This window comes from Embiotoca jacksoni, unplaced genomic scaffold, assembly GCF_022577435.1.
Source record: "Embiotoca jacksoni isolate LCO1_2020_lvr unplaced genomic scaffold, fEmbJac1.0.p SCAF_18, whole genome shotgun sequence".
Lineage (NCBI taxonomy): Eukaryota > Metazoa > Chordata > Actinopteri > Embiotocidae > Embiotoca > Embiotoca jacksoni.
Window position 1 is genome coordinate 6,693,759 of NW_027185318.1, and position 12,515 is coordinate 6,706,273.

The 12,515-nt window shown below is 43.3% G+C and overlaps 1 protein-coding gene across 8 annotated transcripts in view; it reads right to left on the reverse strand.

Annotated features, from left to right (window-relative positions):
• Positions 1-5,367: 5,367 nt before the first annotated feature.
• Positions 5,368-12,515, reverse strand: part of msrab (methionine sulfoxide reductase Ab) — a 46,883-nt gene continuing 39,735 nt past the window's right edge. For 7 of the 8 annotated variants that reach the window (XM_069152425.1, XM_069152417.1, XM_069152420.1 and 4 more), the window contains one exon: positions 5,368-6,271. In XM_069152425.1, the coding sequence (XP_069008526.1) occupies positions 6,098-6,271 (174 nt within the window). In that variant the 3' untranslated portion in view covers positions 5,368-6,097. Of the gene's footprint in view, positions 6,272-12,417; positions 12,487-12,515 lie in introns of all 8 variants that reach the window. The other variant, XM_069152419.1, reaches the window with a different exon arrangement.

Consider the following 12,515-nt stretch of genomic DNA (forward strand, 5'->3'; position numbering starts at 1 on the left):
ACATCACTGTAATGTAATAGTCTATCAGGCAGTCTTGGTGCCGGCAACGTGCTGATCCCCCCCCCCCATCATTATGGAGCGTGGAGCAGATGTCCTGCTCAGTAACCAGCACCAGCAGCATATGAAGAAAAATACAAAGCATGAGCCTGCAAACATCACGCCATCTCGGCCCTAATTCGAAGTCTCAATTCCTGGGCAACATTTGATCAGTTGACACTATGGCTATTGTCCACGTACAGTATTTGTACAATAAAAGCTGCACTGATCATGTTGTCTTCATTAAAAAGGTGTGTTGACGAGAATTTCTAGATTTTATTTTCACCTGACTGTAAAACAAAGTATTGGCCTTTTAAAAAAAAAAAAAAAAAAAAATCTCATGAATTGTGTTTAATTTGATATTGGGTAACATTAAATTACATGGGCAAAATGAAATGTCATTCGTATATGGTGAAAATTGTATTACATTGATACATGTTTATTCTGTAACCGCTTCATTTTTTTGTTTTTCCACAGAGGAATATTTAATTTCAAGCATATGATATGGAATACACATTTGAAAATGTGGTACATGACTCAAAATAAAAAAATGATGTTAAAAAAATCTGCATGGGCTGACTTTTGAGGTCATGAACAAAGCTTCAGCGAACCCATCAGAGTGAACAACAGAAATGTGGCTGACGAAAAAGCATTTTGCATTTAATTGTATTGGAAACTTAGAAAGTTCGCCACTGACACACACACACACACACACACACACACACACACACACACACACACACACACACGTATACGTATACATTTACACACACAATTGCACATCCTGCTGACACCTCAATGTGGCCACACTGTCACCTCAAACCTTTCCATTTACTGGCTGACAGGCCAGAGTTTCCACCAGCGGATGTTTTTTAAGGCCAGTGTTTCTTTGAAAAGACACTGAGGGCCTCAGTCAGGCAGGAGAAACCTGCGTCCTCTGCAGGAATCACCTTGGCTTCTTCCAAGTTTTCAAGCTGCATTAGTCAAATCTTTTTGGAACAAACTAGTTTTCATAGATCCTATTAGATCGCAGATTACAATTCGTTTTCATTTACATAAATTCTCACCAAAAAAACCCAACAAAAAAAACCTATTGTTGATATGACATGATTAAAATGAGGTCGTCAGATCAGAAGAACAAACCTGTGGGTTTAAACAATACAGGTTTCTCTTTCTTTCTGTGGAAGTAAGACACTAAAATCTATACACAAAAAAAGCAAACACACACACGCAGACACACGCTCCAACAGGAAGAGAGTGGGTGTTTGGGAGCAGCTGCATGGAGAGGCATCAGACCCAGCTTCCTCCTGGTGCAGCGAGCACCATCTCTCCTCCCTTTTCTTTTTCTCTCCCTCCATCTACTCATTTCCTTCTTCTCTTACTTTCTATTTCTCTGTCTATCTCTATCTCTCTCCCCTTCACAGACACAAACATACAGTACAGTCAGCCAGAAATACACAATATTATGCCACCATCTCAGATTGTCTCTTATCAGACACGAGATTCAATCTACAGCGTTGGCAGGAATTAGCTGGCTGTGGCGAGCACGCAGAAAAAAAACGACCTTGTGCATGTTGCAATGCCAATACTGTGTGTGTGTGTGTGTGTGTGTATGTGTGTGTGTGTGTGTGTGTGTGTGTGTGTGTCATGTTTCTGTCCTCTTTCCTCTGAATGGTGAAACATCGCCACTTGAAAGCCCGAACGTTGCACAACACTTTCCTGCGTCAGGCTCTAATCGAAGGCTGGCTGGCAACGATAACAACTTGACTCGTACACCTGTGTGCCATGAGGCTGAGAAGACACAGGGGGCAGATGGACAGAGCAGATAAAACTAGAAATAGAATACAAGTGAGAGAGATGTTTTGGAAATTTGACTGTTACATCAGTGGCTCGGCAGGAAACTGTCAAGTCTCTGATTGTTGCACAATCATCTTTGAAGTGGCTTGATTATGAAAAATGACATGATAAACAGGTCAACGTACATGCACCATAGCAGTAGTCGAACATAGTGTCTGAATCGAGGCCGGTGGAAACGTCCTGTAACACAAAGCTGCACAGGTGCATCTTGCATCTTGGCGTTTCACTTTCCTTTCCAGTTTCTTGTTCCTCCTCCCTAATGCTATCACGCAGCCCCATTCTAGCCAGTATTCCTCAAGTCTTATATTTTCTTTTAACCCCTCTCCTCACCCGCTGACTGTCAGCACCCCCTCCCCCCCCCCAACCCCTGTACGTGGTAACTGAGCAGAAGACACTCAGCAGTTATTTCTGTGTTTCCTGTGTGTCATGTGGTGGTAGCTCGAGCTAGCTGTAGCATGGCTGACAACACACAGGCTCCCAGGTGCAGAGTGTCACAGAGTGGGCCGTCAGCCAGAAAGCCTGTGGGCCAGTTAGCAGCCAACAGGGCCCTGCAGCACGTGCTGCTGCTCCCCCCCCCCACCCGACACTATCCTCGGTGGAAAAGAGGAACAAACTTGTGACATTATCTCTTTGGGAGAGAAGACGCGTCACGTATATGTGAACATGAGTGATGTTGTCTTTTTTTGTTTGATGTTATTTTATTATTATTTTTTTTTTAATGAGGGTACAGCCGCATTGAACTAACCTGTTCGAGAATACAGGTTTTTCTTCAAAAAGTTTGAACACGTTTTGAACTCGTGCACGACTGGGAGACGGTAGCTTCTCTGGTTATGAGCCGATCTACCGCATTTATTAATGTTTCTCCCACCGAGTTAAAGGGTCAGGCTGCACCGACAGAGCATATCCCTCGAGCGAAACCGGCATGCAGGGGCACCAGGGCCTGCCCTCTTCCCCCGGCTCGCCCCCAGGCCGCAGATGCACCGACCCAGACAAGGCTGGGCTTCTCTGGGCAGCACAGAGAGACTGCTGTGCTCTGGTTCCTGGAGCCCTGATGCTCTGATTGAGACCCTGCGCCCATGCAGGAACCAGAGGGAGGGGAAGGGAGGGGATGCGAACACATCTGGCATCTGCAAAAAACGCTGCACACAACCTCTCATATCGCCGGGAGAAAAATGTACAGGCCATATAGAAAAACCAAAGCCCTGTTTTCCCTCCGCTATCACACATGCAGAGGAAGATGCACACACCCACGCATATCCAATGTGTGCCGACCAGCTCAACAATCTCAAAAAGTAATTATGTGAGGAGCGCGACAAGAAGGCACAACAATTCTCCAGCTGGTAGCAAAGCACTAGAATACACAACTCTGTGCTATTGTTCTATTTATATAGTCCACCAAACAATACCATGTCAGTGTCTAAAACAACAACTTGTGTCACCGCATAGCAACTAAAGAGGAAATGGTATAAAACAATGCTACTTTCTATGATGTAGACATACAGCAGACTGTATATAAACATAACGAGATCTATTGAAGCTGTCAAGGGGAAGATAAATGAAAAGCTGTGAAAGGAGGACACCATGGAGAGCATATCAGAGAGCAAGAAATTTGTGTGGGTGCACGTCTCTGCAAGGTGTCTTTTTGGTGTGTTCGTTTCTTTTGCGTGGGCGATGCCTTTTGCATTAGGCGGCGGTACAGGACGGAGGTAGAGGTAGTGGTTGGGATGCGTGTTTACGTCAGTGTGTGTGTACGTGTGTGGGTAAAGAGAGCAGAGAACCTCTGATAAACAACAAGCACCTCTCTGTGTTGCGGCCCACTGCTCCACAGTGCTGCACGATTTCAAAAAAAAAATCTATTCTTTTTCTTCAGATGATTCAGCCTTAAAGCTTCGAGGTTTGGATAAGGAAGGGAAGGAAAATAATAATTAAAAAAAAATAAATAAATAAAAAAAAAAGGATGTTCGTAAGAGAATAATAGAACAAGATATGAAATGCATGTCCATGGTGGTGTGCATATGAGCTGCCTCTTCTCTTCAGGGCAACGGAGCATAGGCCAGTGAGAGGCATAGCGGCAAGCTGGACGGTATGCTCTTTGTGGCCAGCTGTGGGGCCATTAAAGGCCCATCTGCAGACAATAGGCTCTGTCTGAAGGGCACACAGCCCGGTTCCTGTCCTGCCCTGCCTCACTATGTTTGTGTATGGATGCGTATATGAGAGTACCATGCATTTCCATGCCCCATTTTAATCTATTACAAAGAGTACATGGAAAACATACACTCACTCAGACAGCTACTTCGAAACGTCACTCATTTTCACGTCTGCTTTAAACTTGGTTATTTTCCAAAGAAAATCTCTTCCTACATATTAACAGCTCATAACGCGAGTTTAGTGACAACGGCGTCTGCGTTAGGTGTCAGAAAAAAAAAAAGAATCCTGCCGTGGTTCACCGAGGCAACTCTTGTTCATGTCAGACACTGACGGTTTGGCGGAAAAACAGATTTCCCTGTGCGATTAAAGCCACTCGTCACAGGCGAGGACATGAAGATGACTTTATTAAAAGGTTATCTCCTCTCACACACTTGAGAAAACAAAGCAGAATGCAAAAATACAGGCAGGCACTGGAAAACAGCTAGCTGGCCCAACCACATACCACTCAGCGCCATTCGATCAAGCAACCCACAGCTTCACATGCCTCAACACACACACACACACACACACACACACACGCATGCACACGCACGTGCGCACGCACGCGCGCGCACACACACACACACACACACACACACACACACACACACGTGCGCGCGCACACACGCACAGAGCTGCTGCATGCAGACACATGCAAAAATATCTGTCCCAATACTAAAATAAGCCCTGAGAGGTTGCACCTGCACCTGTGCCCTGGTCCACACCTACACACAGGTGTCAGGATGTGACACATACACACAGACAGAGAAAGAAAGATAGAAGAGAAGGAGGGGAAAAACAAGAGCGGGGTGAATCAGACTACTGCGGTCGACCAAAAAGCTTTTTCAAGATATCATCTGTGCTTTTTGGAGTGTAACCATGAGTTTGATTTTTACTCTTAAACAGACTTTCAGGTTGACGTGTTTAATCTATTATGGTTCATTTCTCTCCTGTTTGATATGCAATTATATCATGAATAATATAACTTCTATTCCTAATTGAAGGTTTGTGGGGAGTGGCGTGAGGGTTTAACCAAAGTGTGTATCATATTGCATACATGAGTGGCTCTCGAGGCTCATTCTGAGATCCAGAATGAGTGGTGTGTCTGTGTCACAGTGAGTCATACACATTTGATCTCAGTGGTATCTCCCTTCTCAAATGGGGCAGAAAAGGGGACAAATAGTGACTTATCTTTAATATGTTTATATCTTCGTGGCAAACGCACATACACATGAACAGATACTGACACACGCATACGTAAACATATGCTTGCTACATTAACAAAAGGTTGGAGGAGGTGTATTTTATTATTTCCAAAGTGAGACATAAAAAAAAAAAATAGAGGCAGTTTTCAGTTTGTCTTTATAAAGCCAGCAAGTATTTACAGTAAAAACAAGAGTTAGACGGCATTAAAATCAAGCTTATGTTGTTGTGTTTGCATACTTATATGCTAGCGATCATATTCAAATCTGCATTTGTTAAACATGAAAGTTTGTTACCCTGAGCTCTGTCTGAGTGTTCTTGCTTTAAATGGGTGTGAGAAGGATGTTAGATGGGAAAACCATTTAGGATTGTGGATTTTTACCAACCGTCCAGGATCATGTCACATTAAAATAAAAAACTAACTCCACAAGAGCTCTGTTGTGTTTTTTTGAGAAATGTCGCCACCCTATGGAAGCTGACTGTTACTGCAGTCCGAAAGAAACTGCAAGACCTGCACTGTAAGTTATATTATACAGGTTATTTTTTTTCATTTTCATTGATTTTCCTTTAATGTTGTCTATTCTTATATAAAGCAATCTGATTTACTTTTGAGGCACAGTAATGATTCTTTGATTTGACGAAGATGTTTTTTTGTTGCAATTACCAACAGATAAAATAAACAAAAACTAAAATAGACATAATTACCAAGTGCATCAAAAACAAAAAAACAAAATAACACATTAAAGACATTGCATGATTAAATCAGTGCTAAAAAATATTCTTCCCTCAACTGCTCTTTCTCACCACACATCTGTCAAAGCTCGTCTTTCCCGGCTCCAATGGGACAGGAGACGCCGGTGCCTTTGAGGCCGCAATAGCCTTTAGGTACCTTCTTGAGATACTGCTGGTGATGGTCCTCGGCGTAGTAGAACTGCTGCCTCTCCAGAATCTCCGTTGTGATGGGACCGTAACCTTTTTTATCTAGCTCCTACGGGGACAAAAAAAACAACATTAACCACGGCAGTTAAAACGAGCAGCAGGAAAAGAAAAGACCTTTTCCGTCAGATGACACTCAAAGTGTATAGTTTAGGTCATTAAATTGATGCTCTACAAAAACAAAAAAAAAACAACAACAAAAAAAACCAGTCAAGAATGAATGTCTAAAAATCTTCACTGTTAAAGCATTTTATTCTGGGGCTATTTTCTAGAGTGAAATGACTCGGATTGACTTTGACGACGCAGAACTGCTGAGGTCTTTGATAAACAGTATTGCTGAAGGTTTAATCCGCTAAAACAGACCCATAAGTGAGGAAAGCATTGTGAGTACACAATATAGGTATGTGCTCAGATTCAGAAGGCTCCTTCCAGTCATGACAAACGCTCCGCTCTACTTCCTCCGACTGGTATAACTTCCTCAAAACGAGCACACCTGTTAAATGCTTGTTTTATTCTGTGGCGTATTGGATGTGAACTTCCAATACCTCTCACTAATACAGTAAAGAGTTTCTGCTCCGCAACTAGAAAGCAGGGTGATTGAGTGACAGAAGAAAGGAACATCTTTTTTCTGTTTGTAGTGCAGCATGCCTCTGTGACTCTCTCTGTGGGACAAAGCATCAAAGAGTATCCGCTCTCTTTGAGAACTCCTTAAGACACTTTCACACTTACCCTTTTCTAAACACCTTGAGAGACGCCTTCAAACGCACTAAAACAGCGCGCGCGCGCACACACACACACACACACACACACACACACACACACACACTAAACACCTCCGACAGATATATCAAAAGGTATACCTGCTGTGCTGAGTGGTTTTTTTCCATCTAATAATACAAGCGCTCGGTCCTCTCTCGATCAGTGCTCCTGAGAGCCGACAAAACAACAAGTCGGAGGTGCACTGGGACTGTCTGTGGGCAACAAGTAGCATGCATGTAGCTCGCTACACCTCAGAACAGTTTGCAGCAGAGGAGCTGTGCTTTGTGGGGGCGTCAATTGGGTTCAGCGAGCGCCATGAGACAGAAGCTAAATGTATTCGATCCAGGCTCCACCTGTTCTTCTCAGCTTCTGCGTATACCTCCTGTCTTTCTGCACGACACCGACATGTATACTGTTTTGCGTTATATCCGAGAAAGGAGGACTTTGTTCTTCTCAAAGTGACGAAACTTGGAAATTGCAGAGCTTGCTCATTCATTGAAGGCGAGGCCAGCTTGGATCCATGGAAATTGTGACGGATCCCACGGGGACACGCATTCGAGACAGAGAGAAGTATGAAAGTGTCCCATCATTCTCAAAAGACTTGTGCGGTGTTAGCTGCTTTCCATTATGGAACCGTTTGCTCTTTATGTTCCAAACAGTCAGAAATGCGGTTAAGGACACAGCTTCCATTGCAATCCTATATAGTACATGACAATGAAGAGCTTTTAAGCAGACACAAAATGTTCCAAGATGTGGAAGAGTCACTTTGAGACTGCGCCAATCATTGTTTTTATACAAACAATGTCTTAAATAATGTGTGGTTTAAAAGGTGCTGCTTGCACTGATGAATCCACAAAGATGTATCACTCATCGGCATTTATCAGCAAAGATTAGGTCGTTATTTTGGTTCTATGGACTTAACTTGACTGTTTACTCTCGCAGCTCCCATTAACTTAAAGGCATCAGCATGCAGCTACAGAGGGTCACACGGCAGGCAAAGTTAGAGGCTGGCTGGTGAACCCGTTTTCACTTTTTTCACTTTATAGCTCAACTGATCAACTGCTTTTGGGCAGCAACTATTATTTCCATAATTGATTAATTTGTCTATCATTTGCTGATTAATTCATTAGTTACTTTCAAGGAAATTATTCACATTTGAGAACCAGATCATGTTTGGTATTTTGTTTGATTAATCAGTTATTCCATCATCAAAACTACTGGCACTTAATCTTTGATTAATCAAGTAATTCTTTCAGGACTTAACAAATTAGGAAGTTGAAAAAGATATACTTAAACCAAACCAAGCTACATACATACTTGAGGTGACTTTTGCTTTTGCTGTGACTGAGCTGAACCGTTCGGAAATGATTGCAGGCAAGGAGCAAAAAAAAAAAACTTGCAAAGAGGCAAGAGCACTTTGATGGTTGAGCAATGCAAATTTTATTCCATAACCTGATTTTTTCCCTGCACAAGTTCACTTTTTTCAAAGCTTAAATAATTAAACTAAATTATTATTATTTATTGCTTTTCTATTATTCTATTATTATCTTATTGCTTGTGTATGCTGCTGTAGCGAAAAAAAAAATTCCCCTCGGGGATTAATAAAGTAACTACCTAACCTACCTAACCTAAATCCCTGTATATACAGTATATAAAGCATCAGCGGCACCCCAATGGACCATCAGTCTATATAACAAGACCAGCTTCTATATACACTATGTACGTATTAATCTTTCAAACCTGCATACACAATGCATGGTATAATCATTGGTAAACTATACTGTTAGTCGTAAAGGTGCTCCCGTCCTCTTTGCAAGTTTTGATACTTGTCTGCTACCTCCAGTTAATTGGTTGTAAAAGTTCAACAAGTTCCGCTTTATACTTTTTGGTTATCTGCAATTGTGCGTTGGGAGAGGGAGACAATGTATGTGAAAAGCATCATCACTAAGTTATGAGACAGAATAATGTCAGTGAAGGGCATCGGAGTAGTGTGTCATTTCGTCCACATGGAGGCAGTGTGGTACTGGCTGTGTGTGAGCACGTGTGCTGGAGGTGATGCAGTGGAGTCAGTAAATCAAAGCTCTGCGCCCCACAGAGAGGCTGAGGCAGCAGCTGACCTCTAAGTCCTCGGTGGCTGCCTCTACAATGTGAGGGCTCCAATCTCCCTGCAGGAAGGACCCAGTGTCCACAAACCAAACTACAGCGCAACGCAGCCTTCGGCGCACCACACGCAACCTATTTTAAACGAGCGTATTTACCTTTGGAACGCAAACTGTGAGCAGTCTGACACAGAAGAACCCATTTTTCCCGCCTATATCCACCAGCACTGTGGTGAGCCAGCCGACACAAGTGCAGAGCTTTGTTGGGCCTAATTAATCAGTCATCACCACCAAACCACAGCAGAGGAGAGCCCTCCGGGGCAGAGGACGCTCCACTCGAAGACAGCACAGTGTCCAAGGAAAGGTCTGCTCTTCCGAGCAAACATACACCTCCAACCTGACACCACCCCACCCGCACCACTCCTTCGCTCTCCATCCAGTCCTCTACAGCAGTCACAACACGGCGGCCATTTTAGATCTATAAATCAGAATGCATGGCATCATGCCACTGTGTATAACCTTATTTGGCTTTGCTTTCTCTCTCTGTCTCTCTCTCTGTCTCTCTCTGTCTCTCTCTCTGTCTCTCTCTGTCTCTCTCTCTCTCTCACTGCAGCAGCAGCAAAGGAATGGAGGGAAGAATATGGAGGGTAAAACTGGCAAAGATGGGGGAGAGAAAATTCTGGAGAGAAAGTAAACTAGATGTCCTCAAGTTGAGCATTTTGATGCTGTTCGTGATGACGCTCAAATGATGACCGATAAAAGGGGAGAAATCTGTGTGTCCGTGCATCTATACATTCGTATAGACAAGCATGTCCATGAGTGTGAGAGGACTGATAGAAAAGAACACTTTCAGAATAGCTAACGTGTGTGCGTATACACACGTATAACTCAATTTGTGGAGACAGAAATCGCTTCACAAAGCCACGTTGTGGGGACTCGCCTACTAGTCGCAAACAAAAAGCTGCTTCCCGAAAAGTAAGCCACTGACTTCAGGATTGAGACATGGTTTTTGGTTGTGGTTAGGATTAAGACGTGGACTGGTTATGGGTAACGTTGGGTTAAATTTGAAGCTAATAAGTGTAAGTCAATGCAATGTCCTCCTAAGTGACAAAAACATGTTGGTGTGTGTGTGTGTGTGTGTGTGTGTGTGTGTGTGTGTGTGTGTGTGTGTGTGTGTGTGTGTGTGTGTGTCCAGGGCTGAGCTCACTCAGCCCAGTCAGCCCTTCCTTTCTTCACGCCTGTCGGAAAGACTCCCATCTCAAAGACATGGCTGAATGGGTGCATTTCTCTCTCTCTCTCTCTCTCTCTCTCTCTCTGTGTGTCTCTCCTCCTTTCTGACTCTCTCTCCATCTCCCTCCATTGCCGATTCCCTCCCTCGCTCTCCCATGTGAGCACAGACCACCGCTTCGTGCTTACCAAGTCCTCCCTACTTGCCAGCCAAGCGAGAGAGCCCCCTCGCGCCATCGCCATCGCCAGAGAGGCGGCCCCGGGACACAAATAGGACGTGACACCCCGAGAGAGGGTTGAGGTGGAGGGAGAAGAAGAGGAAGAGGAGGAGGAGGAGGAGGAAAATGTACTCTCTCCTCCCTCTCTTGTCTCTCTGAGTCGTCTTCCCTCGGAAGGCCTACGGCTGCAGAGTGGTGGGGAAGAGACACGCACTGACATAGAGTTTGTGACACCCGATGACTCATGGTGAAGACATTTGAAGAGGAATATGACCTCAATTCGGTGATTTATGTAATCAGCCCTGAGTCCACTGCTGTTACTGGTATGGGGTTATTGCTATTTACCATTTCTATGAATGTATTCGTCTACGAGTTCTCACATTTGAATTTGCATTATATGCATTAGCATAATTGAGTACAGTATCGCCACAGCATTTCGTACACGGTTTATAATATAAATAAAATAATTTGGCAGAGGGGAAAGAAGTATTGAAAATTTTACTTGCGCAAAATTGCAAGGGCTCAATGTAAAAATGAGTGTATCACTCGTATTATGCCCTACATCCAATTTTTATTTGAATAAATGTACAAAAGTAATAGCAGCTATTTGTACGTGACAATATTAACAGTAGAAATACTTGAAAGGTCTCAGTATATTACTGGAATATTGTGGATTATTATTATTATTATTATTATTATTATTATTGATGAACTGCAGTGTAAGCAGCCTAGAAAGTCCTGCCTGGTGTCCTTAAACACATTGTTACTACTTCATATAGTCTCAGGTAGTGCACTCTATTATATTGAATCATTTTTTTCTGATTGATTTTAAGATGAGTACATGTTTAGATGTAAATATATTGATTAATAACGTGAATTAAAACAATAAGTACCCACTGCAATGTAGCTGGCTAAAATATAAATACTCCCGTAAAGTAAAAAAGCATATCGAAGTTGTACTACTTTCGGCATCTCTAACTGAGAATGTAACACTCTGCATCTCTTTCACTCAGATCTAAAACCAATGTAACGTCGACTGAAGCTGCACACCTGATCTGTGGAGCACAGAAATTCCTTCAAAATGTTCAAATGTAAATACACTTGGAGTACCGCAGACAGCAAAAGCCACTCCGTGGTGAAATGCTCGTAATAGACGGGCTGTGGCTCTGCCTGAAAACACATGAAATAGCCTGACATGATAGTCATCGACTAGTCCGCCGCACCATGCTTGCCCTCAATGACCTCAGGGAGAGCGAGGCAGAGTGGGAGTGATGGAAAGACGACCGAGGCGAAAAACAGACGGGGATGAGAGAGAAAGAGACGTGGAGATGGTGAAGTGATGGCGTGAAGTAAAGGAGGAGAAGAGCACATGGGATTAAATAGAGGCTGATGGTATAAAGCAAACACACAAACTGGTACATCTGGAAGAGAGACAGAGAATAGAGCTGCAATGCTTCTTGCTCATGTGCAAAATGCCATGTATGCTAAACATTCGTGAACATCCCTGCATCTGTATGTTTGTGCGACCTAAAGGATGTATATTCTGTCCATGCTCCGGAGGATGAAGAGCCGTTTCTCTGCCGTGCTCAGTTCATCTCTCTCTCTCTCAGCACGGGTCGGGCATCCATTTTAGCTGGGCTCTAATCTTCAGCGAGCGCTCCTACATTTTGTGAGCGAGGAAGCCAACACTCCTACATTTTGAGAGGGGAGAGGATGCACGCACTTCGGTCTCAGCGAGGCGGTGCACGCTCATACGTTTTCCTTTTTTTTTTATTTTATTTTTTTTTAATTCTAGGGCAGACAACAAGTAGCTCAGTATCTGAAGACCGAAAAAGCACGAGATCAGCGCTGCTTTCTTGTAAAAAAAAAAAAAAAAAAAAAAAAAAAGCGGTCACCTTTTAACATTGCAGCTGCAATGCAATGGACAACATCTCCCTGGTGGATGAGCATTTACCTTCTGGCGACTAAAAAAAAAAAAAAAAAAAAGTTATTT